The sequence below is a fragment of the Caretta caretta genome, chromosome 5 (genome assembly GCF_965140235.1).
Source record: "Caretta caretta isolate rCarCar2 chromosome 5, rCarCar1.hap1, whole genome shotgun sequence".
Lineage (NCBI taxonomy): Eukaryota > Metazoa > Chordata > Testudines > Cheloniidae > Caretta > Caretta caretta.
Genome location: NC_134210.1, coordinates 3,587,143 through 3,613,785, shown reverse-complemented (window position 1 = coordinate 3,613,785; position 26,643 = coordinate 3,587,143). Strand labels below are relative to the sequence as shown.

The 26,643-nt window shown below is 60.2% G+C and overlaps 2 protein-coding genes across 3 annotated transcripts; one reads left to right on the top strand and one right to left on the bottom strand.

Moving 5' to 3' along the window:
• Nucleotides 1-386: 386 nt before the first annotated feature.
• GALT (galactose-1-phosphate uridylyltransferase) lies at nucleotides 387-21,272 on the bottom strand. Of its 2 annotated transcripts, none has more exons than XM_048850256.2 (11): nucleotides 21,178-21,272; nucleotides 14,851-15,020; nucleotides 13,360-13,435; nucleotides 12,112-12,160; nucleotides 10,992-11,121; nucleotides 9,695-9,751; nucleotides 5,815-5,937; nucleotides 5,273-5,405; nucleotides 2,077-2,160; nucleotides 1,721-1,875; nucleotides 387-1,409 (listed from the first exon to the last, which is right to left on the bottom strand). In XM_048850256.2, the coding sequence occupies exons 1-11, from the start codon at nucleotides 21,266-21,268 to the stop codon at nucleotides 1,344-1,346; spliced, it is 1,134 nt and encodes a 377-aa protein (XP_048706213.2). In that variant the 5' UTR covers nucleotides 21,269-21,272; the 3' UTR covers nucleotides 387-1,343. The 2 variants fall into 2 exon arrangements, with proteins under 2 accessions (XP_048706213.2, XP_048706212.1); XM_048850255.2 differs by lacking the exon at nucleotides 21,178-21,272 and adding an exon at nucleotides 17,075-17,357.
• Nucleotides 17,544-25,930, top strand: SIGMAR1 (sigma non-opioid intracellular receptor 1). The gene is made up of 4 exons (XM_048850269.2): nucleotides 17,544-17,716; nucleotides 18,931-19,131; nucleotides 20,850-20,942; nucleotides 22,383-25,930. The coding sequence occupies exons 1-4, from the start codon at nucleotides 17,569-17,571 to the stop codon at nucleotides 22,607-22,609; spliced, it is 669 nt and encodes a 222-aa protein (XP_048706226.1). The 5' UTR covers nucleotides 17,544-17,568; the 3' UTR covers nucleotides 22,610-25,930.
• Nucleotides 25,931-26,643: the final 713 nt, after the last annotated feature.

The following is a 26,643-nucleotide window of genomic DNA, read 5'->3' as shown; positions in this document are numbered from 1 at the left end:
AACCCCCGGCCGGGCTGAGCCTTGGCCACGTGAATGCCGGGGTACAACAGCTCAGCCAGACAGGCCCTGCAGGATTCCCTGCCTGCACCTCCCACGAGGGGCTGGGTCCTGGCACCAGCAGGGCAGGGGTGCCGGAGACAGAGCGCGAGAGCAATCGAACTAGAGTGCTCTTCACACCTCGCACACTCGAGGGGGAGACGGCTCTGGAGGGCTCTGCGCCTGCTGGCTGCCTGCCCCCAGGCAGCGAGACACGTACAGCCCCCACCCCGCAGCCCCAGACGCTCCGGGCCAGAACCTCGGCTGGCATATACCCCCGGAGAGCTCCAGGGAGTTACAGCGGCTGAGATCTGGCCCCTGAGCTCCAAACCAGCATGAGGCAGCATTGCTTTGGTTTTAGGGTTTATTGAAGCGAGTGAAAAGCCAAGCGCCCACAGGCAGCTCCGTGGAGAGCTGGTGAGAGGCAGCAGGCGAGCAAGCAGCCACTGGCCATGGCGCACAATGGCAGGTGGGCGGCAGGAGCAAAGGGTGGGAGTGAGGAGCTAAACCACATCATACATCGGGCTCTCTGAGCCCACCAGTGGGGTAGGGGCTGGCCCTGGGGTTGGCATGTGTGGGGCTGGAACTGTGGGCATCAAGAGCTTAAAAAAGCTACAGAGAATTTGTCCCTCAGCAGCAGGCCCAGGGACTCTGGACCACTTCCCGCCACCCCCCTGCCTCCCACAAGCCAGAACCAGGCCCCTTGCTGATGCACATAGGAGCCAGGAGCCCACAGGGGTTACTGGGTGACATCACTCCCTGACCCCTCCGGAGCACCCTTTCAGTATATGCCACAGCGCGCCCCACTGCTGACACAGTAGGCTGACAGCAGCTCTCCACCCGCTGCAGCCTGGGAGCTCCCATGGGGTGACAGCCCCCAGAGACCCAGCTCTGAGGCTGTGGGGAGCTCACACAGCCAGTCACCCACCCTAGGAGCCAGGGCCCTGGGCTCCGAAATGCCACCTCCAGCGAGCGCACGGGGGATGGGACGGGAAGCCAGTGGGACCTGTACTGGTTGCTCCTCTACAACGGGCAGACTCGGATGCCTTCTGAGACCTGCAGAACTTTCCAACTGGCTCACAAGTTTGCAGGTCTCAGCCTCACCTTGAGTGGTGACTATCATTGCCCGTAAAGTGGCCTGTCGAACAGACTCCACCGTGCTCTGCCCACCAGCGCCTCCAGCTGCAGAGAAGATCCCCCCCAGCCCAATTCCCGCTGGTCAGAAAAACAAAGTAACTGAGTTCCGGTGTGCGGCCGGCGGCCCCCTCTGCAATGTGCCAGCTCCCCTCCTTGTGTGACGCGGCTCGTCACGCTGCCTCCCGTGGCCTCACCCTGTGATGCTCCTCGGGCAGAGCCCTCAGGCGCTCAGCGGCCTGTGGGGAAAGGGAGAGCACGGGTGAGACTTCAGCAGGGAGCCGAGAGCACTGGAACCGGCACCAAGGCCCCACGTGGCTGCTCCAACTGGACGGGCAAAGAAATCGGGGGCTGATTCCTGCAGTTCAGAAGCACGGCCTATTGGGGGCACCAAACCCCTACGCCACAGCCCACCCTTCGGGGGGGGGGGAGGGGGTAAACTCCCAGCCTGCAGCCCCACACCCGCCCCTGGGTGCCCAGCCTAGGTCACTCCCAACAGAGCCCGCTCCCGAGAACACCCTGCCCCCGATCCAGGGCTCGTGCCGCTCACCTGCTCCGGCGTCAGGTCCCGCTGAGCCTGGGCTAGCATCTCGTAGCCCACCATGAACTTGCGGACAGTGGCCGAGCGGAGGAGGGGCGGGTAGTAGTGGGCGTGAAGCTGCCAGTGCCCACAGTCTTCTCCCAAGTGAGGCCCCGTGGGGGCGCCTGCCAGACACAAGCCCAGCAATGATTCCAGGTACCGGTCACAGGACTGAGACTCTGCTCACATGGCCCCCCGAGCAGCCACCGTGACCGGCAGGGGCTGGATTTGAACCGTCAACCCCACATGCCAATCTCCTGAGCCACCCGGTGCCCTGACTCGCCCAGCACTCACCTCCCCGGCCCCCCCACCCCCCAGCCACGTACCATGCCAGCCCATGGAGTAGGGGAAGGAAACCTCAAAGAGGTTGTCGTACTTGGTGAGAAGCCTTTTCATGATTGAAGCCAGACCTGCAACACAAGGACAGCGAGTGATCTGTCACCAGCCCTAATCCAACCCGCCCACAAGCCCTTGGCCCGTGTGGTGGCACAGATAACAGGAGGGTCCCTGGCGCAGACGGGGGGGCAAAGCTTTCAGAGGAAAAGCACAAAAACTCTTCCCTGGGTCGCATCTGGCCACGGGCATCTCACGCCCGCCTGCGAGGCAGCTCAGTGCCCTGTCAGCAACCCAGTCAGCAAGGGGGAAGCTCTCCAGAACTCACATTCCAAGCCAGAGCTCACAGCAGTCCGACACCTCGGGCTGGGCGCCCACCCCCGGGCTGGGCCAGTTTGGGTCGCAGCTATGGAAACACAAACTGGGGCCTTGCCCTTATGGGACACAGTGAGTGTTGACTCTGGAACCTAACGACAATGCGACCACCAATGCCCTTAACTACTTCACTGCTGGGCAGAGCTTGCAAGGGAGAAGAGGGATCATGTCACCGATTGGTTGGATACAGAGAACGCCTCACCCTGGCACTGCTTGAGAAGGGAACGCTGCTCATCCTCCCTTCCCACCCACCAACCTAACCCCTGGTTCAAACTGCTCCAGCGCCTCTGGGGTGGACCCCAAACCACAACCCTCCTCTGCACAGCCACGCCTTCCCTAGTGCCTCTGGGACAGGGGAAGCTGCCCTGAGATTAACCCCTTGTTCACTGGGGGCCAGGCAGTGCCCCTGCCCCATCCCAGTGCTTTCCCAGAATCCAAGGCCAGATTGCAATCATCTAGTCTGCCCTCCTGTGGAACACAAACCTGGAACTGCCCCGTAATAAACCCTGAAGCAGATATTTTGGAAAAATACCCAGTTTTGATTTTAAAATTGTCAGTGATGGAGAACCTACCATGACCCTGGCTAAATTGTTCTAATGGTTAATTGCCCTCATTGTTAAAAATTTACGCCTTTATTTCCAGTCTGAATTTGTCTCGCTTCAACTTCCAGCCATTACATTACGTTAGACCTTCCTCTGCTAGACTGACGAGTCCATTGTTAAATATTTGCTCCCAGTGTAGTTACCTATAGGTTATAATCAAGTCACCCCTTAACCCTCTCTTTGTTCAGCTAAAAAGACTGAGCTCTGAGAATCACATGTCACTCTCAGGCAGGTTTTCCTTTAATCGTTCTTGTGGCTCTTCTCTGAACCCTCTGCAATTTATCAACATCCTTCTTGGATTCTATGATTCTATGATTGTGGGCACCAGACCTGGGCACAGGATTCCAGCACCGGTTGCACCAGTGCCAGGTACAGATGTAAAATTACTTCTCTACTCCTACTTGAGATTCCGATTTATGCATCCCGGGATCACGCTAGCTTGTTCGGCCATGGTGTCGCACTGGGAGCTCACATGCAACTGATTATCCACCATCAGCCCCCAATCTTCTTTAGCTTCACCGCTTCCCAGGAGAGAGTCCCATATCCTGCAAGCGCGGCCTGCATTCTTTAGTCCTAGATGGATTCATTTCCATTTAGCCCTAAGCCCTATTAAAACGTAAGCACATTGTTTGCTTGTGCCCAGTTTACCAAGCGATTCAGATGGCTCTGTATCAGGGACCTGCCCTTTTCATTATTCACCTCAACCCCAGTCTGTGTGACATCTGCAAACTTCCCAGAGCCCCAGGACCTGTTGGGAAAGCTTGTGCCTCGCATACCGAGCCACCTGCCCTCAGCACAGTGTCGGCCGCCCCCACCTCCCAGCCTAGTGGGCCGAACATAGGGCAGGCAGGCAGGACGCCCAAGTTTATTCCTTACTGTCAGGGAGTTGCGGGACACACCAAGCACCGGCCCAAGCCTGGCTCTGGAAGCTTCGCATGAGTGGCATGGCACCATGCAGGGACAAGCATGCGGGACTCAGCCTCCCAGCACCCCCACATCCTGAGCCCAGCTCAGCACAGAGCACCTGGGGAACTGAACAACAAAGAGCTGCCCTCCAATCCCTCGTGCTGGGCACACAGCCGGAGCTGCTCCGCCACGCTCCAGAATCCCCACTTCTGATTTCATACAGTGCAAGAGAAGGAAATGAGAACGGGGGCTGGGGACCCTGCAATCCACCAGCAGTCAAAGCGGAGGGTGGGTGGGACAATGGGAAGCAGTGATTGGAGCTGGTATGAGAGACAGGCACGCTGCCTGCATTGCAAATCCAGCATTTCCCAGGAACCTTTAAAGCTCCGGCTGCCTCCAAGCGAGGATGGGACGGGACTGAAGCGGACTGCCCTAGCAGCTGCCTTTGAGACTCTGGAGAGCGCAGTAACGCTCTGGTCTCTTTATGAATGAGAAACACAGCCCACTGCGGCACATCTGCCCGAGTCTGCGGACAGCCTGAAACAACGGCTCTGAGATGTGCAAGCTGTCCCCACTCATCTCAATCGGGTGTTCCCTCTGAAGCGGAATGATGACATTCATATGATTAACTCTCTCATTGCTGATCAGAGCACACAAGAAAGGGGAGGGTCGCATTGTGCAGATTTTCATAATAGGCTATAAACACTCTCATTCAGGCATCCAAAGTGGGTAGAGCTTGAGTGTAACAACTTCTTCCCACCCCCACATCTGACCCCCGCATTCGCGGGGCTCAAAGCAATTTACAAACCATGACACCTAACAGCTGCCTGCCAGGCAGGGCAGCATCATTACCCCATTCTACAGATGGGGAAACTGAGGCAGGAAAAGCTAGATTTCCTTGCCTGGTGTCAGAGCCAGGAAAAGAACCCAGAGTCCCAGCTCCTGGTGTTAGGCACCGTGCCATTCTCCGATTCCTTGTTCTGCTGTTAGCCACAAGAAACAGATGCCTCAAGCTGCTTCTCAGCCACTGAACAAAGACTTTTGGCGAAGGATGGGCCAGTGGGCTAATCAGTGGGGAAGGTTTAAGGTCCAAGCCCTGCCTCTCGCCCCCAGCTGGAGCATGGCAGGCGTGGGTGAGAGCAGCTGGGGGGCGGGGCCAGAGGACATTCTACCCCCGCTCCAGGCTCCTCCCCATGGTCCATGGAGCAGGGGTGGACGCATGCAGCAGCTGGCTCCAGAGCAGAGCATGCAGCTGGGGCAGAGGGAGGACATTTCCGCCCGGGGCCAGGAGCGGGCAGCCACTTACTATCCCTTTCGCTATCGCTGAGCTCCTGGAGGCGGCAGATGTGACGGCGGGGCAGGAGCAGGGTCTGGAAAGGCCACACGGCCCAATAGGGGACCACCACCAGCCAGTCCGCGTTCTCCACCACCAGCCGCTCCTGCAGGGGACAGAGCGCCATGCTGAAGGGCTGCAAAGCCCTCCGCACTGGGAGGGGGGGCTAGTCCTGCCAGCCCTGCCCAGACACAGTGAAGCGGGGGGCAGGACCCAGGGGCGCTCCCAGGCCGCAGGTCTCTGCCATGCAAGCTAGGGCAGATCTCCCTCGCGTGGCAGCAGTGGCAGGTGCTTTGAGCTCCCTGCACATCCTTTTGCAAGAGGGTCTCACACAAACACCGAGCTCTCTGAGCCCCATTACAGAAAGAAGCTAATCTTAGGAGAAGGGGCCTTGCTTAAAAGGAGTCCAGACCTGGCCCCAGCAGGATCTGGAGCTGGTCCCCTCCCTGTTGCCTCCCGGGGGGAGCCATGACCACCCCCAGACAGAGCCAACGCCCCCGCCCACAGGCGGCTACCTTCCTCTGGGCCTCCAGCCGGGCGTACTCCAACAGCATGGGCACGCCGCGCTCCTGGAGGTGCTGCCGCTGTGTCCGGTCCTCCAGCCGGGCTTCGTTGGGGAGGAAGTTACTGGCCCAGACCTGGGGGGGGAGCAGGAGAGAAGGAGTCGCTGAAGGGGAGCAGCTGAGATACCCCGCGGGGACAGTGTGAAGCGATGGGTGGGTCTGCATGGTGCAGCTGTGCTCCACGCAGCAGGCGCCAGTGGGGACAGCAGAGGCCCCCAGCTGTGGTACCAGAGCGCCACCTACTGGCAAGAACAGGGCTGAGCACCTGGTGCCCTGCTATTTCCCTATCCGCTCCCCGTGTACGGCAGAGTCCCCTTCCTGATTCTGTGATCCCCCCCAGCCCCGCATGGGCCGACAGGCAGGGACGGCACGTCTCAGCAAGGAATCGAGCCCAGCTCCTCCCCCACCTGCCTCATCTCCAGGGCCCATCCCTTCCCTGGCCTCACGGCCACCAAGGGGGCCAGTCAGCGCGTGCCCTGATGGTGGGTTCTGCAAGGTGGAGACCCACCAACCCCTGCCACAGCCATCGGGTGGGACAGACAGCATCCCCATGGCACACAGCTGGGGGCGGGGGAACAGCTGAGCGGTCTCAGAACAGCCCCTCCCCCAGGGCTTCAATCCATCTAGTTTAGATGTCTCGAGTGACGGCGCTCCCACCCGGCAGGCAGGACAGGGACCATTCCCCAACCTGACCCCGCTCACTGCAGGGAATGTTTTTCCTGAGATCAGCCTCAACTTCCTCTCTCTAAATCTCAGCCGGTCCCTCTGCGCTGTCCCCTAGGAATCCTCAGAAACTAGAGTCAGATGTTGGGGCCACACCAACCGCTGTGATCATCTGTTTGGACCTCCCGCATAACCCAGGCCGGAGAGCCCCACCCAGAGATCCCCACGTCCAGCCCAAGAGCATGTGACTCCTCACTCCTAGAGGCCAGCTTCCAGCCCCTGGATCTTGTTCTGCCTTTGACTCGGATAAAGGAGGCTCTGCTACAATAAATCATCTCCTGCGTAGGCACTCACAGACCACAAGCCAGCCAGCCCATATCCTTTCCTTCGATAAGATTGAGCTCTGCAAGTGTCTCGCTGGCACCTTCCCATGACAGGCCCCACGCCCTGCCACTCCTGGATGTCTGTGTGACAGATGCTCCCCGAGATGTCACGCGGCCAAGCCTAGCAGATTCTCCTCCCAACCCCCTCAAATCAGCCTCATTGATCGATGGCTTTTCCCTGGTCTCCCTCCAGCTCATCACCAGGTAAGAAGAACTCAAGCCCTGAACAAACTCCGCAGCCCCAGCCCCGAGGCCCTCCCCACAGAGTCCCCCTCTCAGCATTTCACCCGAGTCACTGGGCACAACACGTCTGAGGATGGGAGATCCAGGAGCCGGCTACTCAGCCGGGCCCAGCCCCTCGGGACTGGGTGGTTCCTGCACGGGAGACAGAAAAGCTCCCCCCATTCCGTGCCCCTTTCTATACTGGGTGCCCATTGCTGTAGCATTCAGGGGGTGCCCGACACCCACCTGTGCTGAACTGCAGCCAGCCAGAGCTGCAGGGAGCATCTCAGCAGCCCGACATGAACCCTGCTTGGGGGCTGTAACTGGGGGATTTCTATGCGCACAGTGGAGCCTGAGGTGGGATCTTTAGATGCCGTTTGGCAGGCAGGGCTGCAGTGGACACCTGACCAGCAACAGGCCCCTGAGGCGTCCTGCCCCTGGAGGACTGAGGGCACCGGGGAACAGATTACAGCAGACCCTACAGCGGTTAAGGGGTTTCCCTGGGCACTCTCCCCAGTCTAGGGAGCTGGCATCACCATTCCTCATGGGTACACTCCGCTGGCTCCCTGGGCAGATGCAGATGGCACATCCCCCACCCCCGGAGAGTCACCAGGGTGGAGCTCCAGAAGTCTCTCCCCACACAGCTAGTGCGGGGCTGAGTTCCCAGCTGGGAAGCAGCTCCACAGGGAGGGCTGAGGCAGAAGGTGGCACCTGTGGGCTAGCAGTGGGCCCCCCCAGGGAGGTGGGGGGGGGGCAGGAAAGCCCACCCTGCCCCTGCAATAGCTGGCAGGGCTACACTAAGGGCTGATGCTAGCCAGAGTCGGAGAGACAGCTTTGGAAGCTAAAGGGCCTTTCGCTCCCAGCTGTATCCCAAGGGCGGAGGCCTCAGCAGCTCTCTGGGAGCACCAGGAAGGATCGCTTCACATGCTCCCCATTTAAAATGCTCCCAAGCGGATGGTACAATCCCCCCCCCCTCAAACCGCTCTATTCGGCAGCAGCCTCCCCACCTCCCACCACAGGCACAAGGTTGGGGGAGGGATGGACTGGGGAGGTTGCTCAGAAAAAGCAGAACCTGGAACGGCCAGGAGAAGAAGCCAGTTGCAGGTTTATGCTGCCACCTGATGGTGAAATTGTGATCCACAAAGGCTGAGGCTAAACAGCGGAAAACATACAATAAGCCTCATCGTGAAGTATAAATGCACCCGTAACATTTCCCAGATTAGAAAAGACTGGGGGGGAGGAATGGGAGAGAAGGGAGTTGCTCTCAATGAGAAAAGTATTTTTTGAAGATGGATAGCGAAGAGGTTTTAGATTTTTACAAGGCATCTGGTCTCCCCTCCGTTTGCTTTGCACAAGGTGTGCTTTCAACCAGCAACCGTGTGCACTTCCAGGGTTTCATCATTGTAGGGTCCCTCGCAGTGGCTATGAAGTTCTATTAACTCCTTTCTAGTTACCGCTACAGCTGTCCCCCCTTCCGCCAAACAAAACAGAACAGGGAGAATCGGCGTGTTTTGTGGGAGGGTAACATAACCCGGGGCCCACATACAAGGCCAGATCTTCAGCTGGCACGAAGAGGCATGCCCCTTTGAAGTCAAGTTAGCTAAGTCAAGATCTACACTGGGTAGGGATCAACCCACAAAAAGTTACCCGGGCAGCCAGACAGTTTAGGAGGAACAAATGGGAAGGTGCATTTATGGGCCACCCAATCTTAACCCTGACCCAATAGGGTGCACTAAGCAGCTCCCATATCAGAAGGAACACTGAGAGGATTGTACGAGTGAGATTAGGGCAGTCCCTCGGCTGGGCTGTCAGCGCCTGGGACCAAGGAGGCTGAGGGAATCCCGAGTCTGGTTCACTTCGCACTGGTGATGCTGGCCCTTTTCTTTTCGCCCTGCCCTGGGTTTGGACAGGGAGATGGCAATAATCAGTTTCACTTGGCAGCTAGTCAGTTTCCCCGCCCACCCAGGTGCTCAGTGCTCAGCCCACACCCCAGTGCTCAGCTCAGTGCTGTCACCTCTGGCTCTCAGGGGGAGGGAGAGGCTGAAGCAAAATCTAGTCAGGAAAGTGGCTGTGCAAAACGGCACCCCCGACACAACGCTCAGCCCACACCCCAGGCAGGAGGCAGGTCCCTGTGCAGAGGAGCTGCAATCAGATACCAGGGTGAGGTCAACCCTCCACCAGCCCAACTGCAGCATCAGGGCCCTAGATGATGGACTTGACTGCCAAGTGAGAACTGACCAGACCTGAGGAAATGGAAAGCATCGGGGGGCAAGGAGGCAGACATGCGTTAGGATTCAGACTCCATGGCTAGCCCTGCGTTGCTGTCTGGACAGCTCAGATGTCGCGAGGGAGAGGTTTAAACACTCATTTGTTGAAGGAGACGCCACAGGAGCAATTTGAACATTGCAAAGCTGGGGGCTCTGCCAGCAGGGCTCACAAGAGTCACTTTTCAGAGAAGATCAAGGGAGGAGCAGGAGGGTGCTGGGACACCCCTTCCCCTCCCCATAACACAACACACCCACCCATGGCACAGTCCCCGGGGAGCGAGCAGCTGGTTCCCTTACCTGGCAATGAGGGTGAGGGTTGGAGCAGCCCATCATGGCCCCTTTGTTCTCAAATATCTGCAGAGAGAAGGGAAAAGAAGCTCTCGGGACTATTCTAATGTCAGCTGTCGGCAGCTGCTGGCAAGGAAGCACAGCCTAGCAGTTGGAGCACTGCCCTGAGAATCTGGACTCCATGGTCCTATTCCCACCTCTGCCCCTGAAAGGCCTTTGCAAGTCACTCACCTGCTCTGTGCCTCAGTTTCCCTATCAACCACTTGGGGGGTGATAGTGACAGTGACCGGCCTCTGGGCGGAGCGGTTCAATGCACAGATGTAGCGAGACTCCGAGACCCCAAGTGGATGGGGAAGGAGGCCAACCAAGCTCAGTGGGTGCACTGCAGAATCCCTTTGCTCTAGATCAGACTCTTCCACACGGGGAGAGGAAGGTTCTCTCTCCTTAGACCCTGGGAGCGCACATGACCAACGGAGAGGGGAGCTCTGAGCCAAAGGCAGTGGTCTAGCAGCACGGGGAAAGTCTCAGGCTGGGAGCGAGGGGGCTCAGAGACCCGATCACCAGTGAATCAGTGAGGACCCAGAGAACTGGGAGGAAGCTTGGTCTGGCTCTCCAGACTGTTAGGCACAACAACTCGATGGCAGCACCACTCTGGCTGGGATACAAAACTGGTGACGTCGCAGACAATCTGCCCAGCGCAGACCATGGGGGGCAGGTGGGGAACGGCAAGGGGCACAGCAGGGGCAGGAGAGGCTCATAACACGCCCACTACCATTTTGCACTTCTAGTGGCTCTCAGCAGCACGCGATGCTGCACCAGCGTTAATAGATTTGGCCTCACAACCATGCCCTGGGAAGGTGTGGGTCATTCTCCCGATTTCACAGGTACGGCTACCGAGGCACAGAGCCGTCACACAGGTGAGCCAGTGGACTAGAACCCAGGAATCCTGGCTCCTCACTGCTAGAGCCCACACAACGGTGACAGCACCCCCTAGCTACGCAGAGCCTTGCCCCACGTTGGAGGAAAGTCGTTCAGAAACTAACCCCCTGCAGCAGGCGGAGAGCACCGAATGCCACTCAGAGACACACATATCCGGGCACGTCACAGCTTGCGGCTTGGTGTGAGGAGCTGCCAGCTGTCTGATCCCCCCCAAGCCTATACGCATGTGCCCGGAGCCTGCATTCCCCTCACCCACCCCTAGAGGGTGCAATGCGTCTACGGGGGGGTTGGCCTGCCGCTGCCCATGCTGCACCCCTGCAGGACCTTTCCCCCCCACCCCACTGGAGAGGAGGGGGGAGGCACTGACCTGCACCCAGGGATAGGAAGCGCCCAGCTCCGCCGTGAGCTCCGCCCACTGGTCAATCACTGCCCGGATCTCGGCCAGCGACATGAGGGGCAGGGTCAGGTCAGACCAAGGATGGAAGCACAAGACCTTGCTGTGAGACGGCAGGGAGAGACGGCTGTGAGTGCACGAGCCCAGGGGGGGAGGGGGCGGGGGAGAGGAAGGTGTCTCCCTCACCACAGCCCAGTCACCACCCCCACCACCACCACCCCCCCCGCTTTCCCAGCCGCCCCCAGCAATCCAGCCCCACAACAAGCAGTCCCTGCAGCTGGCACTCAGCCCCCAGCCCCACCCCGGGCAGCTCAGCAGAGAGGCCCCAGACTGAGCAGGCCACAGAGACAGAGCTGCCCCACCACCGCCACCCGGGATGGCCCCATCACAGGTCTCCGTCTCCTCTCACAGCTCCCCCAGGTTCCTACACACCCAGAACAGCGGGTCTGACCCAAAGCGATGGAGACGCTGGGCTATTTGCCAGTGTTTCTATGGGACCTGCATCCTCAGCAAGCGTGAATGCGCTCAGCCTCGCAAGCCCATGTCCCCCCCTCCCGCACCCTGGGAGCAGCGGGTAGGGCAGAGCACTGCCCCTATTTAACAGGGCCCAGAGAGGGCAGGTGACTTGCCCAGGGTCACCAGCAGGTTGGTGGCAGAGCCAGGGCTGAAACCTGGGAGCCAGCAAGGGGTTTCGGGGTGAAGGAAATAGCTTTCAAATGCCCCACAGCGTTAACCCCTGCGGGGACGGCACCACCATGTGATTCTCCTGCCAGGACCCAGCTGGAGGGGACAGTGGACAGGAGACGTGCCCGGGAGGGGAACCAAAGCCAAAAGCAAGAAAAGCGTCCATACAGAACACCCCGCTCCGCACATGTCCCGAGGCCGCGTACGGAGCGCCGTCCCTTCCAATCCGAAGCAGGGAACCAGGCAGGGTGGGGGCTGGGGCTGGGGCCAGCTAGAAAGTCTACCGAGCTGCAGGGCCCCAGAGCAGCCTAGGGATAACACTGTTCCCTCATTCTGCTCGAGCGCCGCATTTGGCGTTAGGCCCCTAAGGGATTAATGGCCTCAGCCGAGGCCTTTAGGCTTCATTTACCAAACTCCTTGGGCGGATGCTGCTCGGAACAAGGGGTGGCTGCAGGCGTCTGGGGAAGGAGAGAGAGGAATGAGCCAGAGATGGACGGTGAGTGGGAACAGCCCAGGTCAGGGATGAGCAGCACCAGTCCTAACCTAGAGCAGCGCAAGCATTGCCTGCCTGGCTCCGCCGATGCCCCTCAGTCCCGACCCGCAGCTTCTCCTGCTACGCCAGCTTGGAACTCCCCCTGCACACACAGCTCCACCACTGCCCCTCAGTCCCAACCACAGCTCCAGCCCCAGGCCCCGACTAAGACAACACACACAACCACACCAGCAACAAGCACCGCAGGGGGCGTGCCCGCGTGCCACGGTTGGCCGCAGGGGCCGGGCTCTCGGGGCAGGTGAGCCCTTCAGGGGCGTGCCCGGGTTCCGGGGCTGGCCGCAGGGGCCGGGCTCTCGGGGCAGGTGAGCCCTTCAGGGGCGTGCCCGGGTTCCGGGGCTGGCCGCAGGGGCCGGGCTCTAGGGGCAGGTGAGCCCTGCAGGGGGCGTGCCCGGGTTCCGGGGCTGGTTGCAGGGGCCGGGCTCCCGGGGCAGGTGAGCCCTGCAGGGGGCGTGCCCGGGTTCCGGAGCTGGCCGCAGGGGCCGGGCTCTAGGGGCAGGTGAGCCCTGCAGGGGGCGTGCCCGGGTTCCGGAGCTGGCCGCAGGGGCCGGGCTCCCGGGGCAGGTGAGCCCTGCAGGGGGCGTGCCCGGGTTCCGGAGCTGGCCGCAGGGGCCGGGCTCTCGGGGCAGGTGAGCCCTGCAGGGGGCGTGCCCGGGTTCCGGGGCTGGCCGCAGGGGCCGGGCTCTCGGGGCAGGTGAGCCCTGCAGGGGGCGTGCCCGGGTTCCGGGGCTGGCCGCAGGGGCCGGGCTCCCGGGGCAGGTGAGCCCTGCAGGGGGCGTGCCCGGGTTCCGGGGCTGGCCGCAGGGGCCGGGCTCTCGGGGCAGGTGAGCCCTGCAGGGGGCGTGCCCGGGTTCCGGGGCTGGCCGCAGGGGCCGGGCTCTCGGGGCAGGTGAGCCCTGCAGGGGGCGTGCCCGGGTTCCGGGGCTGGCCGCAGGGGCCGGGCTCTCGGGGCAGGTGAGCCCTGCAGGGGGCGTGCCCGGGTTCCGGGGCTGGCCGCAGGGGCCGGGCTCTCGGGGCAGGTGAGCACCGGTACCACCCTCTGTGGATTCTGGAGCTGGCCGCAGGGGCTGGGCTCTCGGGGCAGGTGAGCACCTCAGGGGCCCTTACCGGGTTCCGGGGCATCCGGCTGCAGTGCTGGGAAGTCATTGTCGAAGACAAACGTGCTCGTGTACTGTGGATTCACCTTTACCAAGAGAATGAGAGGCGGGTTATAAGGGCAGGGCCCCAGGGCTCATGAGAGAAGGCAGCCAGAAGCCCCCAAGTCCACACCACACCAGAGCTGCGAGTATCCTAACCCACAATCCTGGCATACCCACAGCTCACAGGCATGGAGCCCCTTCCTGCCATGGCCACTGTCCATCAGAGCCATGTGTGGGGGAGGGGGAAGAAAAGGGTGCCCAGAATGCACTGCAGTGAGGCACACCCCTCCAAAGGGGATTGTTCCCGCTGCCTCAGGGGCCCCCTCCTTTGCTCCCCGTACACGTTTGGGGGCAGGGAGAGAGATCCCATGGAAGTCGGTGGGGAGGGGGGGTCCTGCACCCTTCCCTCTGCACATGGGACCTGTTCCCCCCCATCCATGAATCCAGGAGCAAAGGAGCTGAGCTCAGCACTGGGCCTGGTGCTTGTGCTTTCCTGCGCCACTCAGTGCAGCCCAGGGGACTCAAGAGAACAGCACGGAGGCTCCCAGGCCAGCAAGGGGCACGCTAGAGAAAGAAGTGCCCGCTACACCCTCCCATGCAGAGCCCACCCGCCCATGCAGAGCCTTTCGGAGGGCTAGGGCCACCCCTCCCCCCGCAAACACACACACTCCGGGCCATCTATGGGCCTTCACTACCCAAGCCCTGCTGGCCTTGACAAGGGGCTCCCAGCAGGGGCCTGAGGGCAGCGCTTTCTGCAGGAATTCCTGGCTCTCAGGAGATGGTGGCGTGGGGAGGAGGAGAAGAGATGACCAGCCAGAAACCACTGGGAAATGCAGAGAGCTAGAGGGGATGGATAAACTGGGTGCCTCCAGCCCATTTCCAGGGCTACAGCTGAGCAATGGGGCTTCCCTTCGGAAGGAAAAGCTCCATGTCCCAGATCCATCCCCCTGAGCCACCTGGTCCGGGCCTGGGGGACATGGCAATCTCCACAGGTGGGAATTTACACACATCAAGGAGCACACCGAGATTCCAACATGCTTGACGGGGATCCGCCAGCAGCCTAACGAGCTCTCTTCTGGGGGTGAGACATGCCAACGGTGACGCTAATGCCCATGGACGCTCACGGCTCTCCCGCTGAGAAGATGCCAGGTGTGGAGTCTAGTAGGTCGGGGCTGAAAGCCAGAACTCCTGGGTTCTATTCCCAGCCCTGGGAGCAGAGTGGGGTCTAGCGGGCTACAGCAGTGCAGGGGCTGGGAGCCAGGACTCCTGGGTTCTATTCTCAGCTCTGCCAGATTCTCTGCATGACCCAGGACGAGTCACTCCCACTCTCTGCCCCCAGCTGTTAACCCGGCTAGCGATACCCTTCTCCCGCACACAGGCACAGCTCCATTCATTGGTGTTCACTTCCTGGGAGGTCCCCAAGGGCCAAGCTCCACTCCCCCACCCCCCAGCCCAGTACCTCCCCGTTGGCTCGCGCTGCTCCAGGGCACAGCGGGTTGGACAGGTCACAGCGAGGGACGTCCTCTCGTGGGGGTATCTCCACCTGCCCCTGCCAGGGACGCCTCATCCGGTGGGCGGACACCAGCACCCAGTCATCCCGCAGGGGGTTGTAGCGGACGTGCTGGTGCTCTGGGGGGAGGAAGGGGTCAGAGGCGTGAATGCGGCGGAACCTGCTGGGCTGGGAAATGCTCTGCTAAGGGGCCATCGCCTCCACCCAGGAACACCTGCAGCAAAAGTAACTGACCCGTATACGTCTGTGCTGAACATCCCCACGGCCCAGACACCGACCCAGCCCGCACGGGCAGATGGGGAGGGTGTCGAGCGTAACACCTGACAGAGGAGCTGAGCCTCACTCCTGTTACTCCCACAGCCCCCTCTGCTCCACACAAAGGACCTCATGTTTTAAGGGGGGAATAAAATCCTTCCCCATTGCTGTTCAGTGAGAAAAGCGTCGGGGAGCAATGTTGGAAAAACAGACCGGGAAGAGGGGGGCCTGGGCACTGCGGGACGATGATGGGGGGGGATGGGCTGGGGGTCCCAGGAGCTAGGGGGAAACGCTGGGGAGATGGGATGGGGAACTCATCACTGGGGGGGCATGGTGGTGCTGGGGGAGCGATGGGGAATGGAGGGGGCAGGTACTTAGGGGGAATGATGGGGGAATGGGGCGTGCCAAGCACTAGGGAAGCTTGGGGGCCAGGTGCTGAGGGCGTTAGGGCACGAGGGGGGGGGACAATGGGGGACCGGGCACCAGGGGGAGGGGAGCCACGGGGGGCGGAGATGGGGGACTGGGCACCAGGGGGAGGGGAGGCCACGGGGGGGGGACGGAGATAGGGGACCGGGCACTGGGGGGGCCACGGGGGGGGGACGGAGGTGGGGGACCGGGCACCGGAGGGAGGGGAGCCACGGGGGGCGGGGACGGAGGTGGGGGACCGGGCACCAGGGGGAGGGGAGGCCACGGGGGGGGACGGAGATAGGGGACCGGGCACTGGGGGGGCCACGGGGGGGGGACGGAGGTGGGGGACCGGGCACCGGAGGGAGGGGGGCCACGGGGGGCGGGGACGGAGGTGGGGGACCGGGCACCGGAGGGAGGGGAGGCCACGGGGGGGGACGGAGATAGGGGACCGGGCACTGGGGGAGCCACGGGGGGCGGAGGTGGGGGACCGGGCACCGGAGGGAGGGGGACCACAGGGGGGGACGGAGATAGGGGACCGGGCACTGGGGGAGCCACGGGGGGGGCAGGGGCGGAGGTGGGGGACCGGGCACTGGGGGGGCCACGGGGGGGGGGACGGAGGTGGGGGACCGGGCACCGGAGGGAGGGGGGCCACGGGGGGCGGAGGTGGGGGACCGGGCACCAGGGGGAGGGGAGGCCACGGGGGGGGACGGAGGTGGGGGACCGGGCACTGGGGGGGCCACGGGGGGGGGACGGAGGTGGGGGACCGGGCACCGGAGGGAGGGGGGCCACGGGGGGCGGGGACGGAGGTGGGGGACCGGGCACCAGGGGGAGGGGAGCCCACGGGGGGGGACGGAGATAGGGGACCGGGCACTGGGGGGGCCACGGGGGGGGGACGGAGGTGGGGGACCGGGCACCGGAGGGAGGGGGGCCACGGGGGGCGGGGACGGAGGTGGGGGACCGGGCACCAGGCGGAGGGGAGCCACGGGGGGCGGAGGTGGGGGACCGGGCACCAGGGGGAGGGGAGGCCACGGGGGGCGGGGACGGAGGTGGGGGACCGGGCACCAGGCGGAGGGGAGCCACGGGGGGCGGAGGTGGGGGACCGGGCACCAGGGGGAGGGGAGGCCACGGGGGGCGGGGACGGAGGTGGGGGACCGGGCACCAGGGGGAGGGGAGCCACGGGGGGCGGAGGTGGGGGACCGGGCACCAGGGGGAGGGGAGGCCACGGGGGGCGGGGACGGAGGTGGGGGACCGGGCACCAGGGGGAGGGGAGGCCACGGGGGGCGGGGACGGAGGTGGGGGACCGGGCACCAGGGGGAGGGGAGCCACGGGGGGCGGAGGTGGGGGACCGGGCACCAGGGGGAGGGGAGGCCACGGGGGGCGGGGACGGAGGTGGGGGACCGGGCACCAGGGGGAGGGGAGGCCACGGGGGGCGGGGGCGGAGGTGGGGGGACCAGGCACCAGGGGAGGGACTCGGGTGGGGCGGGGCGGGGCGAGCCGAGCCCCCTCCTACCGCGGGGCTGGAAGGACCCGACCGCCGGCCGCGTCTCGCCGGGCCCCGAACTCGCGGGCTCCGAGCGCGCCTCCATCCGGCCCCGCACCGGCCGCGGCTTCCGCGTCACGTGACTCCCCGCCGTTGCAGGGGCGGCCGCAGCGCGGGGACCACGTGCTGTACGTCACTGCGTACGCGCCGCCACGTTCCCTCCCCCCGCGCGCTGAGCCGGGAGCGGCCGCTCTGAGCCCCCGGGGCAGGGGCGAGACCCTCCGCCCGGGCCTGCGGCGCGCGCGAGCCCCGCCCCTTCTCTGGGGCCTGTCACCGCCCCGCCCCCGGCCTGTCACTCCGAGCCAGTGCCCGCTCGGCCCCGCCCCATGGCGTCGGCCTGCGAGCTGTGATTGGCCGGTGCCCTGGGCCCCCAGCGGTGCCATTGGCTGGCGCGGAGCGGGCGGTCCCGCCCCCCGGCGAGGCTCGGCGCGCGCCGCGGCGGTTTGCGGCGAGGGGCGCGCGGGATGCGGGCGCTGGGGTCGCGGGCGCTGCGGGCCGGGCTGGCGCTGCTGGGCCTGGCGCTGCTGGCCCAGGGGCTGCGGAGCTGGGTCGCCTCCCGCCCCTTCGAGTTCCGGCCCGAGGAGATCGCGGCGCTCGGGCGGCACCACGCGGGTGGGTCCGGGCGCGGGGCAGGGACTCGGGGGGGAGACACCCATGGTGCGGGGGCTGGGGGGTAACGCGAGGGGGGCCCGTTGGGTGGGGCCCCGGGGCGATGTGTGGCTCTGAGGGGGTGGGACCCATGGTGCGGGGGCTGGGGGGTAACGCGAGGGGGGCCCGTTGGGTGGGGCCCCGGGGCGATGTGTGGCTCTGAGGGGGTGGGACCCATGGGATGGGGGGCTGGGGGGTAACGCGAGGGGGGCCCGTTGGGTGGGGCCCCGGGGCGATGTGTGGCTCTGAGGGGGTGGGACCCATGGGACGGGGGGCTGGGGGGTAACGCGAGGGGGGCCCGTTGGGTGGGGCCCCGGGGCGATGTGTGGCTCTGAGGGGGTGGGACCCATGGGATGGGGGGATGGGGGGTAACGCGAGGGGGGCCCGTTGGGTGGGGCCCCGGGGCGATGTGTGGCTCTGAGGGGGTGGGACCCATGGGATGGGGGGCTGGGGGGTAACGCGAGGGGGGCCCGTTGGGTGGGGCCCCGGGGCGATGTGTGGCTCTGAGGGGGTGGGACCCATGGGATGGGGGGATGGGGGGTAACGCGAGGGGGGCCCGTTGGGTGGGGCCCCGGGGCGATGTGTGGTTCTGAGGGGATGAGACCCATGGGACGGTGGGATAACACGGGGGGGATATAAGGAGGACCCATGGGACGGAGGGATAGGGGGTAACGTGTGGGGGGACCTATGGGGTTGGGGGCTTTGGCGGGGAGAGCCAAGTGTGAATTGTTGGCCAAGCCTGGGGCAGGTCTCTGGGTCCCCGGCAGCCCCTGGGGCGCAGCTGCACCGATTCGTGCCAGGTGCCCACTTGCCTGGTGGGTGTGACATTGGGACCGGGGGCTGCCTGCCCAGGGGAAGGGGCAGAGAATAGACTCGAGGTGGGGCGGATGTTCGATCCCATCCCTAATGTTTTATTCCCCGAGTGAAGCAAAGGTCCCCATTTATGTTCTCTGTGTATATAAATTTCCCCCCTGTATTTTCCACTGAATGCATCCGATGAAATGAGCTGTAGCTCACGATAGCTTATGCTCAAATAAATTTGTTAGTCTCTAAGGTGCCACAAGTCCTCCTTTTCTTTATTCTAAATTTGGTGTCTCATATTGGTGGGAGCCAGGGAAGTGGCGGGGCCATGGGCATCCTGGGGGTGCTGACTTTGCCCAGGTTTCTTGGTGCTGCAGGGTTGGATCATGAGCAGGCCTTCTCCAAGATCATTGTGGAGCTGCGGAAGAAGCACCCAGGCCACATCCTGCCGGACGAGGACCTGAAGTGGGTGTTTGTCAACGCAGGCGGGTGGATGGGCTCCATGTGCCTGCTCCATGCCTCGCTCACTGAGTATGTGCTGCTCTTTGGGACGGCCATCGACACCGGGGGGCACTCGGGTAAGCAGGACTCAGCTACATTCAAGCAGAGAGGCTTGGGTTGAGGGGCTGCTATTGGGTAGCCAGTGTTTGGAGCTCACTTTGATCTCCAACTGGGGTTCTTGCACCCCAGCATTGAGTGTTGCAGACATGACCCTAGATCTGCAGTCTCTGGGGTCGTGCTCGCTGAGGATGGAGGCAGAACCTTTCCCCCAAGGCTCAGCCTGAAGAGGGCTGGAAATCTCATCCCACCTTGCAAGCAGCGGGGTGGGAGGGAGATGCAGACTTTGTAGTCTTTTGCTCTCCAGGGCACAGACTGAGCCGCTTTCACAACGTGTGCAGATCACACATGCTTCCAGCCCCCAGGAACTGGGTCATGGGTCAGGGACTCCATTGCTCCCTGCATTCAGGTCCTGAACTCATAGCTTTAAAGTCAGTCTGGGGAACTGTCCCAGATGTAGAAGCAACCCGCCCCCCACTAGGCATGAAAGCCACCTGTTTGGAAGGGGTTAAAAGAACTGTCCTAAATATGCACTTGGTCCAAACACGCTGCACAGTCCTTAGAGGGCAGTACATCTAGGGGGCCATTGGGGATCTCAGCCTCAGTGCAGTGATGCAGGGGAAGGGGGGTTTGTCTGTGGCTGTGTTTCTCTGCCTTTTAACACCTTTTACACTAAAACAAACAACCGTGGTGTTTCCTCAACTGTGTCACGCAAACACAGCTCAGCACCCTTGGCCTCCGGCCTGCCTGGCCAGAAGAATCCCAGAGAGATCCCCACACTCCAGAGCCAAGGCAGGATTGTTCCCTGCAGTGTGTCCCCTTGAGCTTTTTCTAATCTAATAAGTGACTGAAGCAAACGGCTTCATCCCATTCCTCTTAGACCTTTGTCCTACCCCCCTGATAATCTGCTCCCTCCGTGGGGCTCTTCCCCATCAGGTCCTTGTATGTGCCTGCGGTGCCTTCTCTTCTCTCCACTGCCCCCTGCCAGCTGTGGTCAGGCTGAGCTGAAAAAATTTAGCGCTTCTGATCATTCTTCTTTTGTCCGTAGCTCCCCAGCATGGCCTGTCTGGTAAGAGGAGTATCTCTGCCTCGTGATCCCTCTTGGTTACATCTCCAGTGGGGTGGCTGGGCATTCAGGATCCCCCAGCCCAGGAATGCTGTGTAAACACACTTGCAGAAAGACACCATGTTGAGGCACATAGAGGGAGCCTGTCTTGTGTCTGATTTCTCTCCTCCCCATGGGGAGTTGACTCCAGCACGTTAGCTGCTGAGCAGTGAAGCCAAGACTAATGAGAAAAGCCCAGGCTCCAGAGACCACTGGCCAAGGATGTCTGACTGCCTGTCCCTTTGATGGTCCATGCTCGGGGTGTGCTGATCAGCAGAACCCTCCAGCCTCCAAGAGCCAAAATGAGGGGGAACGCAGCTGGATCCCCGAGAATGGAGGAGGCAGAAGCAACTTGAGACCCTTTCCCTTTATCCTGCAGCCAGCATCTCAAGGTTGCCTCAGAGCCCCTGCTCCCTTTGATTGCCTGTGGCAAACGATCATGGAGAGGAAGGTGGCAGCATGCGGTTGGGTGGGCTCCTGTCCTTGGCAGAGCCCCTGGGGATGCAACAAGCAGCCAGATCCAAGCTGTGGGTGGAAGGGATTTGTTCCATGAGGTTTTGGAGACCTGGATATTAAGGCCCCACCTTCCCCCATAGCCGTGTTGAGATTTCACACTGTGTGCCTCTCTCGCAGGTCGGTACTGGGCTGACATCTCCGACACCATCATCTCGGGGACCTTCAGGCAGTGGAAGGAGGGGACGACCAGAAGTGAAATCTATTACCCAGGTGCTGTTACCCAGGGTTCTTTCAACCCAAAGCTCTTGGTAACCTTACTCTGTGCGAGGTGGTGTCAAAAAATAAATCAGTGGCGACACGGCCGTCCAACCGATAGGTGGCTGGCACAAACAGGACAATACAAGAGTGTTCACACTTAAAGCTATACTTTACTTAGTCTTAAACACTTACAAACATCCGCAACAGGTTGGTAAAACACCCCAAAAAATCCCAGATGCATATTTACCCAGGGTCTTGAGGCAGTCTTGAGTGGATAACTGCAACTGTCCAGTGGCCAGCCGGATGTCTGTAGGGAAGCTTGAGAGGTGTCCAGGCATTGAAGTGTCCATCAAGCTCAGATTTCTTCCTCTTTTTATATCCAACTTCTTAGTATTAAGTAGCTTGTTCATTAACAAAACTGCTGAGCAGAAACCCAGATAAGGGTGGAGATTTCCAGCCTGTCAGGTGGACAATTTTCCATCAGTCAAGCAGGAAAACTTTCCATCAGTTAACTGGCTGTATAGCAATAGTTAACTATTGCCAGACTTTCCATCTTGCCAAACGGCATGCTTCAGAAAAGCAACTCCAATCAGGAGGGCAAGGGTCATGTTTACTCCTTGCGGTCACTCACTCCACCTTCCCCTCCTGGTCTGTTAGTTGTGCCAGGGTTTCAGAAAGGCCTCCTCTTAGCTGCTTTCAGCAATAAGCATAGCAATTGGTATGCCAGCCGCTGGCAGTGATTTAAACATGTTACTGGGCTCTGGGCTATCAAAACTCTGCTCCCACAGTGCATTTGGCACTGTCAGCACCAGCCCCACCCTTTCGTGCTCGAAGATCTCCCCTGCGTGGCTGCCTCTGCAGGGCTCGTTGCCTGGGGCTTTTCATGTACGGATTTGAACGGATAAGGCTAGAGCTTCGTTAGCCCCACAGGATAGAGGGAAGCTTGCAGGGGACAGCAGATTAGCCTGCAGAACACCACACCACTAGATCTCATGGAGGCCAAGAGTTGAGCAGGATTCAAGGAAAGCATACACGCTGACGGGTAATGAATACATCTCCCTCAGGTGGGATTAAAAAACATGGGTGGGATTAGAAAACATAAAGCCGCCTGGTTCAGAGCAGCAGCCAGCCACTGAGTATCAGGAGGAAATCGCCCCTGTGGGAAGGCTGTTCCATGATTCTACACCAGGGTACATGCTTGCAATCTTCCTTGGAAGCAGCTGGTACTGGGCTCTGTCAGGGACAGGCTTCTGGATTAGCTCCGCCCCCACCCCCCTCTGGCAGCTCTCCAGCATGGTGCTGAGCATCCCCCTTGTCCCGGGCTTGGAGTGGAGGTTCATCAGGCCCACAAAGAGCCCTGTGTGCTGTCTCTGGAGACATACCAGAGCAGCACGTTGGAACCAGTATTTTTCAGAATAACGGCCAGTGCTGTGTCTGTCTGTCTGCCTGCAGGGGACACCATAGTGCACCAATCTGGAGAGGCCACAGCTGTCCAGTGGAGCGCTGGCACCTGGATGGTGGAGTATGGCCGTGGCTTCATCCCCTCCACGCTCATGTTCGCCTTGGCCGACACCATCTTCAGCACTCAGGACTTCGGCACCCTCTTCTGCACCCTCCGGGTTTATGCCAAAGCCTTACTTCTGGAAGCCAGTGCCTATTTCAGCCACCTGACCCAGTGAGACCACCCTCCCCAAACACCAGCACGGCGTCACAGGAAGGGGCATCCTTTTCCCATCCCCCACCATCATGCAGATCTTACCAGAAAGGCAACGAGCAAGAGCACCTCTGCCCCTTCCCCCCTGCACACGCAGGTGTGCCAGGTAGGCTGACCATTAGCTGTGTCGTCCGCCTGCCGCAGTGAGCACTCAGCCGGGTGAGAAACAGGCAATAACAGATAAACCTAGATCGCTATTTTTTTAATATCCAAATGTTCCTCTATATTTCTGTAACTAGACTGCAGCGACTGAGCTGCTGCCCACATCTGTGTGTGTCCATCCCCTCTGTCTGCAGCTGTGTCTCGTGTGCTTTGAAAACAGGGGGGCCTACGAAAATCCAGTCATGGGGGTGTGGGTGACATGGATCATCCTGTGCATACACACTCTGGACATGAGAGAAACCATGCCCAGCGTGTGTCTACATAGACTAGGGCCAACTGCTGAGCTCACTCGTCCCCAGCTGAACCTGGAGTAACTGCAGTGGAGTAAATGGGGTTCAGCTAGTGTGAATCTGGTGTCTAGCCTTGGAGGTAATATACAGCAGGGTGGGTCTGACTTCCAGACGCTGTCTGGGTAAAGTACAGATTGTATATTAGCCACTTCCCATCTCTGTTTCTCAGTGGACAGCGTCTGGTGTAAAGTACCTGTAGATGTGCTCTGTGTGGTACTTCATGCACTCAGTATAGATTACGTAGGATACCCGTGTGTATCCTGTAATCTGCCTCGTCTTCTATTTACTGTTTCTACTATAGAATCTGTCTGATTTAGAGTTCGCTCCTGGGGGTGCTCTAATACCCAGTGTCACTAGATGGCATGTTCCGTTAGACACTAGCATCAAGTACCATCTGCAGTAACATGCTGTGCTCCGTGTTGAAAGGCCTGTGGTTTGTGCGCCTCATGCAGTCTGCGTCACCCTGCCCTTGTGTCCTGTTTTGTGTATGTACAATCTGCCTCTTTTGCAAGGCTCTGATGCGGGGAGATTAGGGAGGAAGGCCAGAGACTGGAGCAGGGGCCCTTTCCATGGTGCACATTCTGCAGAGGCCCTGTTATTGTTTGTTCCTATGATGGGGAGAGCCACCATCCATCGCCTTAACAGACAGCCTTATTGTGGTGGCCTCCTGGGCTATGCACGTGTCTGTACCTCCTGGTGGTGGTGCCTCGGCTGCGGGGCAGTCTGTGCCCCTAAAGGGATCTGTGTGGGCTGAGCCCCAGGGCTGGGGTGCACATGGCGGAGCTCGAGTGGAGCCAGCCTGCCCTGTGGACTGTCTCTTGTAACCAACCTTTGATGGTTATGGGGATTTGCCCCCATAGCTGTTCCCCAGTCTGAGATACCTCATTCCTCTGTCCCATGTGGCCCTGGCTCTCTCCCAAGCTGATGTACTGATATTTGAGAAATGGACGTTACTGAAGACTTTGGGGCAGGAAAGCAGTTGTTCCAAACCTGAGGGCTGCTTTCCCTGTAGGGCTTCACAGATTTTACTGCTGGGGGGAATTCTGCACCACTGCATGCATGGAGAAACATGTCCCACTGCAGACTTTTTGCTCTCCCCCAGAAAAATGGTTTCTGTGGGGAAGCAAAAAGAAGTGGCACCAGCGCTCACTCACCCCTCCCCTGCAGTGCAGGTGGCCCAGAGGAAGAGGTAGGTCACTGTGGGGGGGCAAGGGAAGGAGGGAGGGTCTGGTGATGCCTTAGTCACCCAGGGACATGTGGGGGAGGGGAAGGAGGAGGAAGGACGGAGACAGAGTTCCTTCTCTGCCTTCCCTGGATGGAGCAGCTGGGGCTGGGTCAGATCAAGGGGTTACTGTACAGTGAGCTGCTCTCCCTGTCTGCCCAACCTCCATCTGGATCTCCCCCGTCAAACCTCACCCCCCCACACACATACATGGAGTCCCCCCTGCATCTGGAGCCAACATACCCAGAGGCCCCTCCCCTCACCCAAACCCCCATGCTCCTGAGCCTCACCTCTGGCATCAGGTGCACCCCCACCCCACCAAACCCCACTCCCCCAGCATGCCGATGCCCCACTGAGTCCAACCCCAGACACTGGCCACCAGCTGAGCCCTAACCACCTTCACCTAAACTCTCCTGCAGAGTCCCATTGACCTGGCACCCAAATGAGCTCCTGTGCATCCAGATCCCCTCCCCCCAACCAAGCTGCCCACACCAAGATTGCACCATACCTAACCTTAGCACACAATAGCAGATTTAAAGGTGGCCGTCCTGCAGCAAAAAAACTTCAGGACCAGACGTCAAAGAGAAACTGCTGAGCTTCAGTTCATTTGCAAATTTGACACCGTCAGTTCAGGATTAAACACAGACTGTGAATGGCTCACCAACTACAAAAGCAGTTTCTCCTCCCTTGGGGTTCACACCTCAACTGCTAGAAGAGGGCGTCATCCTCCCTAATTGAACTAACCTCGTTATCCCTAGCCTGATTCTGGCTTGCGTATTTATACCTGCCTCTGGAAATTTCCACTACATGCATCCGACGAAGTGGGTTTTCACCCATGAAAGCTCATGCTCCAATACATCTGTTAGTCTGTAAGGTGCCACAGGACTCTTTGCTGCTTTCACCGATCCAGACTAACACGGCTACCCCTCTGATACTTGATACCTAATCTTGGTCCTCATGAGGGAATTCTGCACCAAAAATTAAAAATTCTGTGCCTACAAATTCTGCAAAAGTTGCACATTTTATTTGTGAAAAGAACGCAATATAATCACACCATTCTCAATTATTTGCTGACAAGTATTTTGAAATAAATTACCAAAATAATTGAAAATGGTGTGATTATGTTGTTTTCTTTTGAGAAATAAAATATGCAGCATTTTAAAATATTGTGTGCAGAATTTTTAATATTTTTGGCACAGAATTCCCTCTAGTATTTTACAAACCTTTGGTCTCTTACTACAAAGGGGTGGCCCCTGGAAACTACAGGTCCTAGCATTCAATGCAAGCAGTCTAAGATGCGGTGTTATATGCTGGGCCTGCAGGTTGCCTGCGGATGGGCTAACTGCCTGGCTACATCTGAAATGGCTTCCCCCCGTGAAACTGTCCAGGGGCCAAATGCTGGTTACTTGCTTTTGGCAACCACGTTTACAGCCTCTTTAGCCCTTCTTCAGTAATGTCCGTTTCCAAACGAGCATCACCATGAGAGCCAGCCGGCTCCGGAGCATGCGTCTTGTTCCTGGTCCTTGGACTGTCCTCCTGCCTTGGTACATGTACGGCCTGGAATCAGTCACTCTTATTTTTATCAGTGTCAAGAATAAACATGCTCATCTGGCTTAATGTTTTTATTTATTTTGTTTTGAGAGTGCGAGAGAATAGCTGGCCCGTGCAGACCTTTCCTGTATGCTTTGGGGACGGTGAGGAGGAAAGGTGGTTTTGTTGGTGGTCAGTAATGAAAAGTACTGTGAATCCAAGGTTTGTATCATTTCTGCCAGAGAAGCCGAACTGACCCTAAATAAGGCTATGATTTTGTCATGGAGGCAGTGGGGGCCCCAAAGATCTGGGTCGTCGTGGGGGACCGCCACCGCAGGCAACATCAGGTACCCTGCAGCTCCCGGCCGCCACAGGCAGCAGGGGATATCCCACAGCTCCAAGTCATGGTTGGAGGGGACTCTTGGAGCTCTCAGCCCCCATGGTGGTGGGGACCCCTGCAGCTTCCTGCCAGCCCCTGCAGCTGCCCAGAGGCTTCCCATTGTGTCACCGGTATTTTTAGTAAAAGTCAAGGACAGGTCATGGGCTTCCATGAATTTTTCTTTATTGCCAGTGACCTGTCCCTGACTTTTACGAAAAATATCTGTGACAAAATCTTAACCTTAACCTCAAGTTGCATTGGGGGAGGTTTAGGTTGGATATTAGGAAAAAGTTTTTCACTATGAGGGTGGTGAAGCACTGGAATGGGTTCCCTAGGGAGGTGGTGGAATCTCCTTCCCTCGAAGTTTTTAAGGTCAAGCTTGACAAAGCCCTGGCTGGGATGATTTAGTTGGGGAT

Coding starts and splice junctions, on each gene's coding strand:
- SIGMAR1 (XM_048850269.2), top strand. CDS start 17,569: ATGCGGGCGCTGGGGTCGCGGGCGCTGCGGGCCGGGCTGGCGCTGCTG. Junction 17,717..18,930: donor GCTCGGGCGGCACCACGCGG/GTGGGTCCGGGC, acceptor TTGGTGCTGCAG/GGTTGGATCATGAGCAGGCC. Junction 19,132..20,849: donor CGACACCGGGGGGCACTCGG/GTAAGCAGGACT, acceptor CCTCTCTCGCAG/GTCGGTACTGGGCTGACATC.
- GALT (XM_048850256.2), bottom strand. CDS start 21,268: ATGCCTGGACACCTCTCAAGCTTCCCTACAGACATCCGGCTGGCCACT. Junction 15,021..21,177: donor AGACTGCCTCAAGACCCTGG/GTAAATATGCAT, acceptor TCCTCCCCCCAG/AGCACCAGCACGTCCGCTAC. Junction 9,752..10,991: donor CTTCCTATCCCTGGGTGCAG/GTCAGTGCCTCC, acceptor TTCTCTCTGCAG/ATATTTGAGAACAAAGGGGC.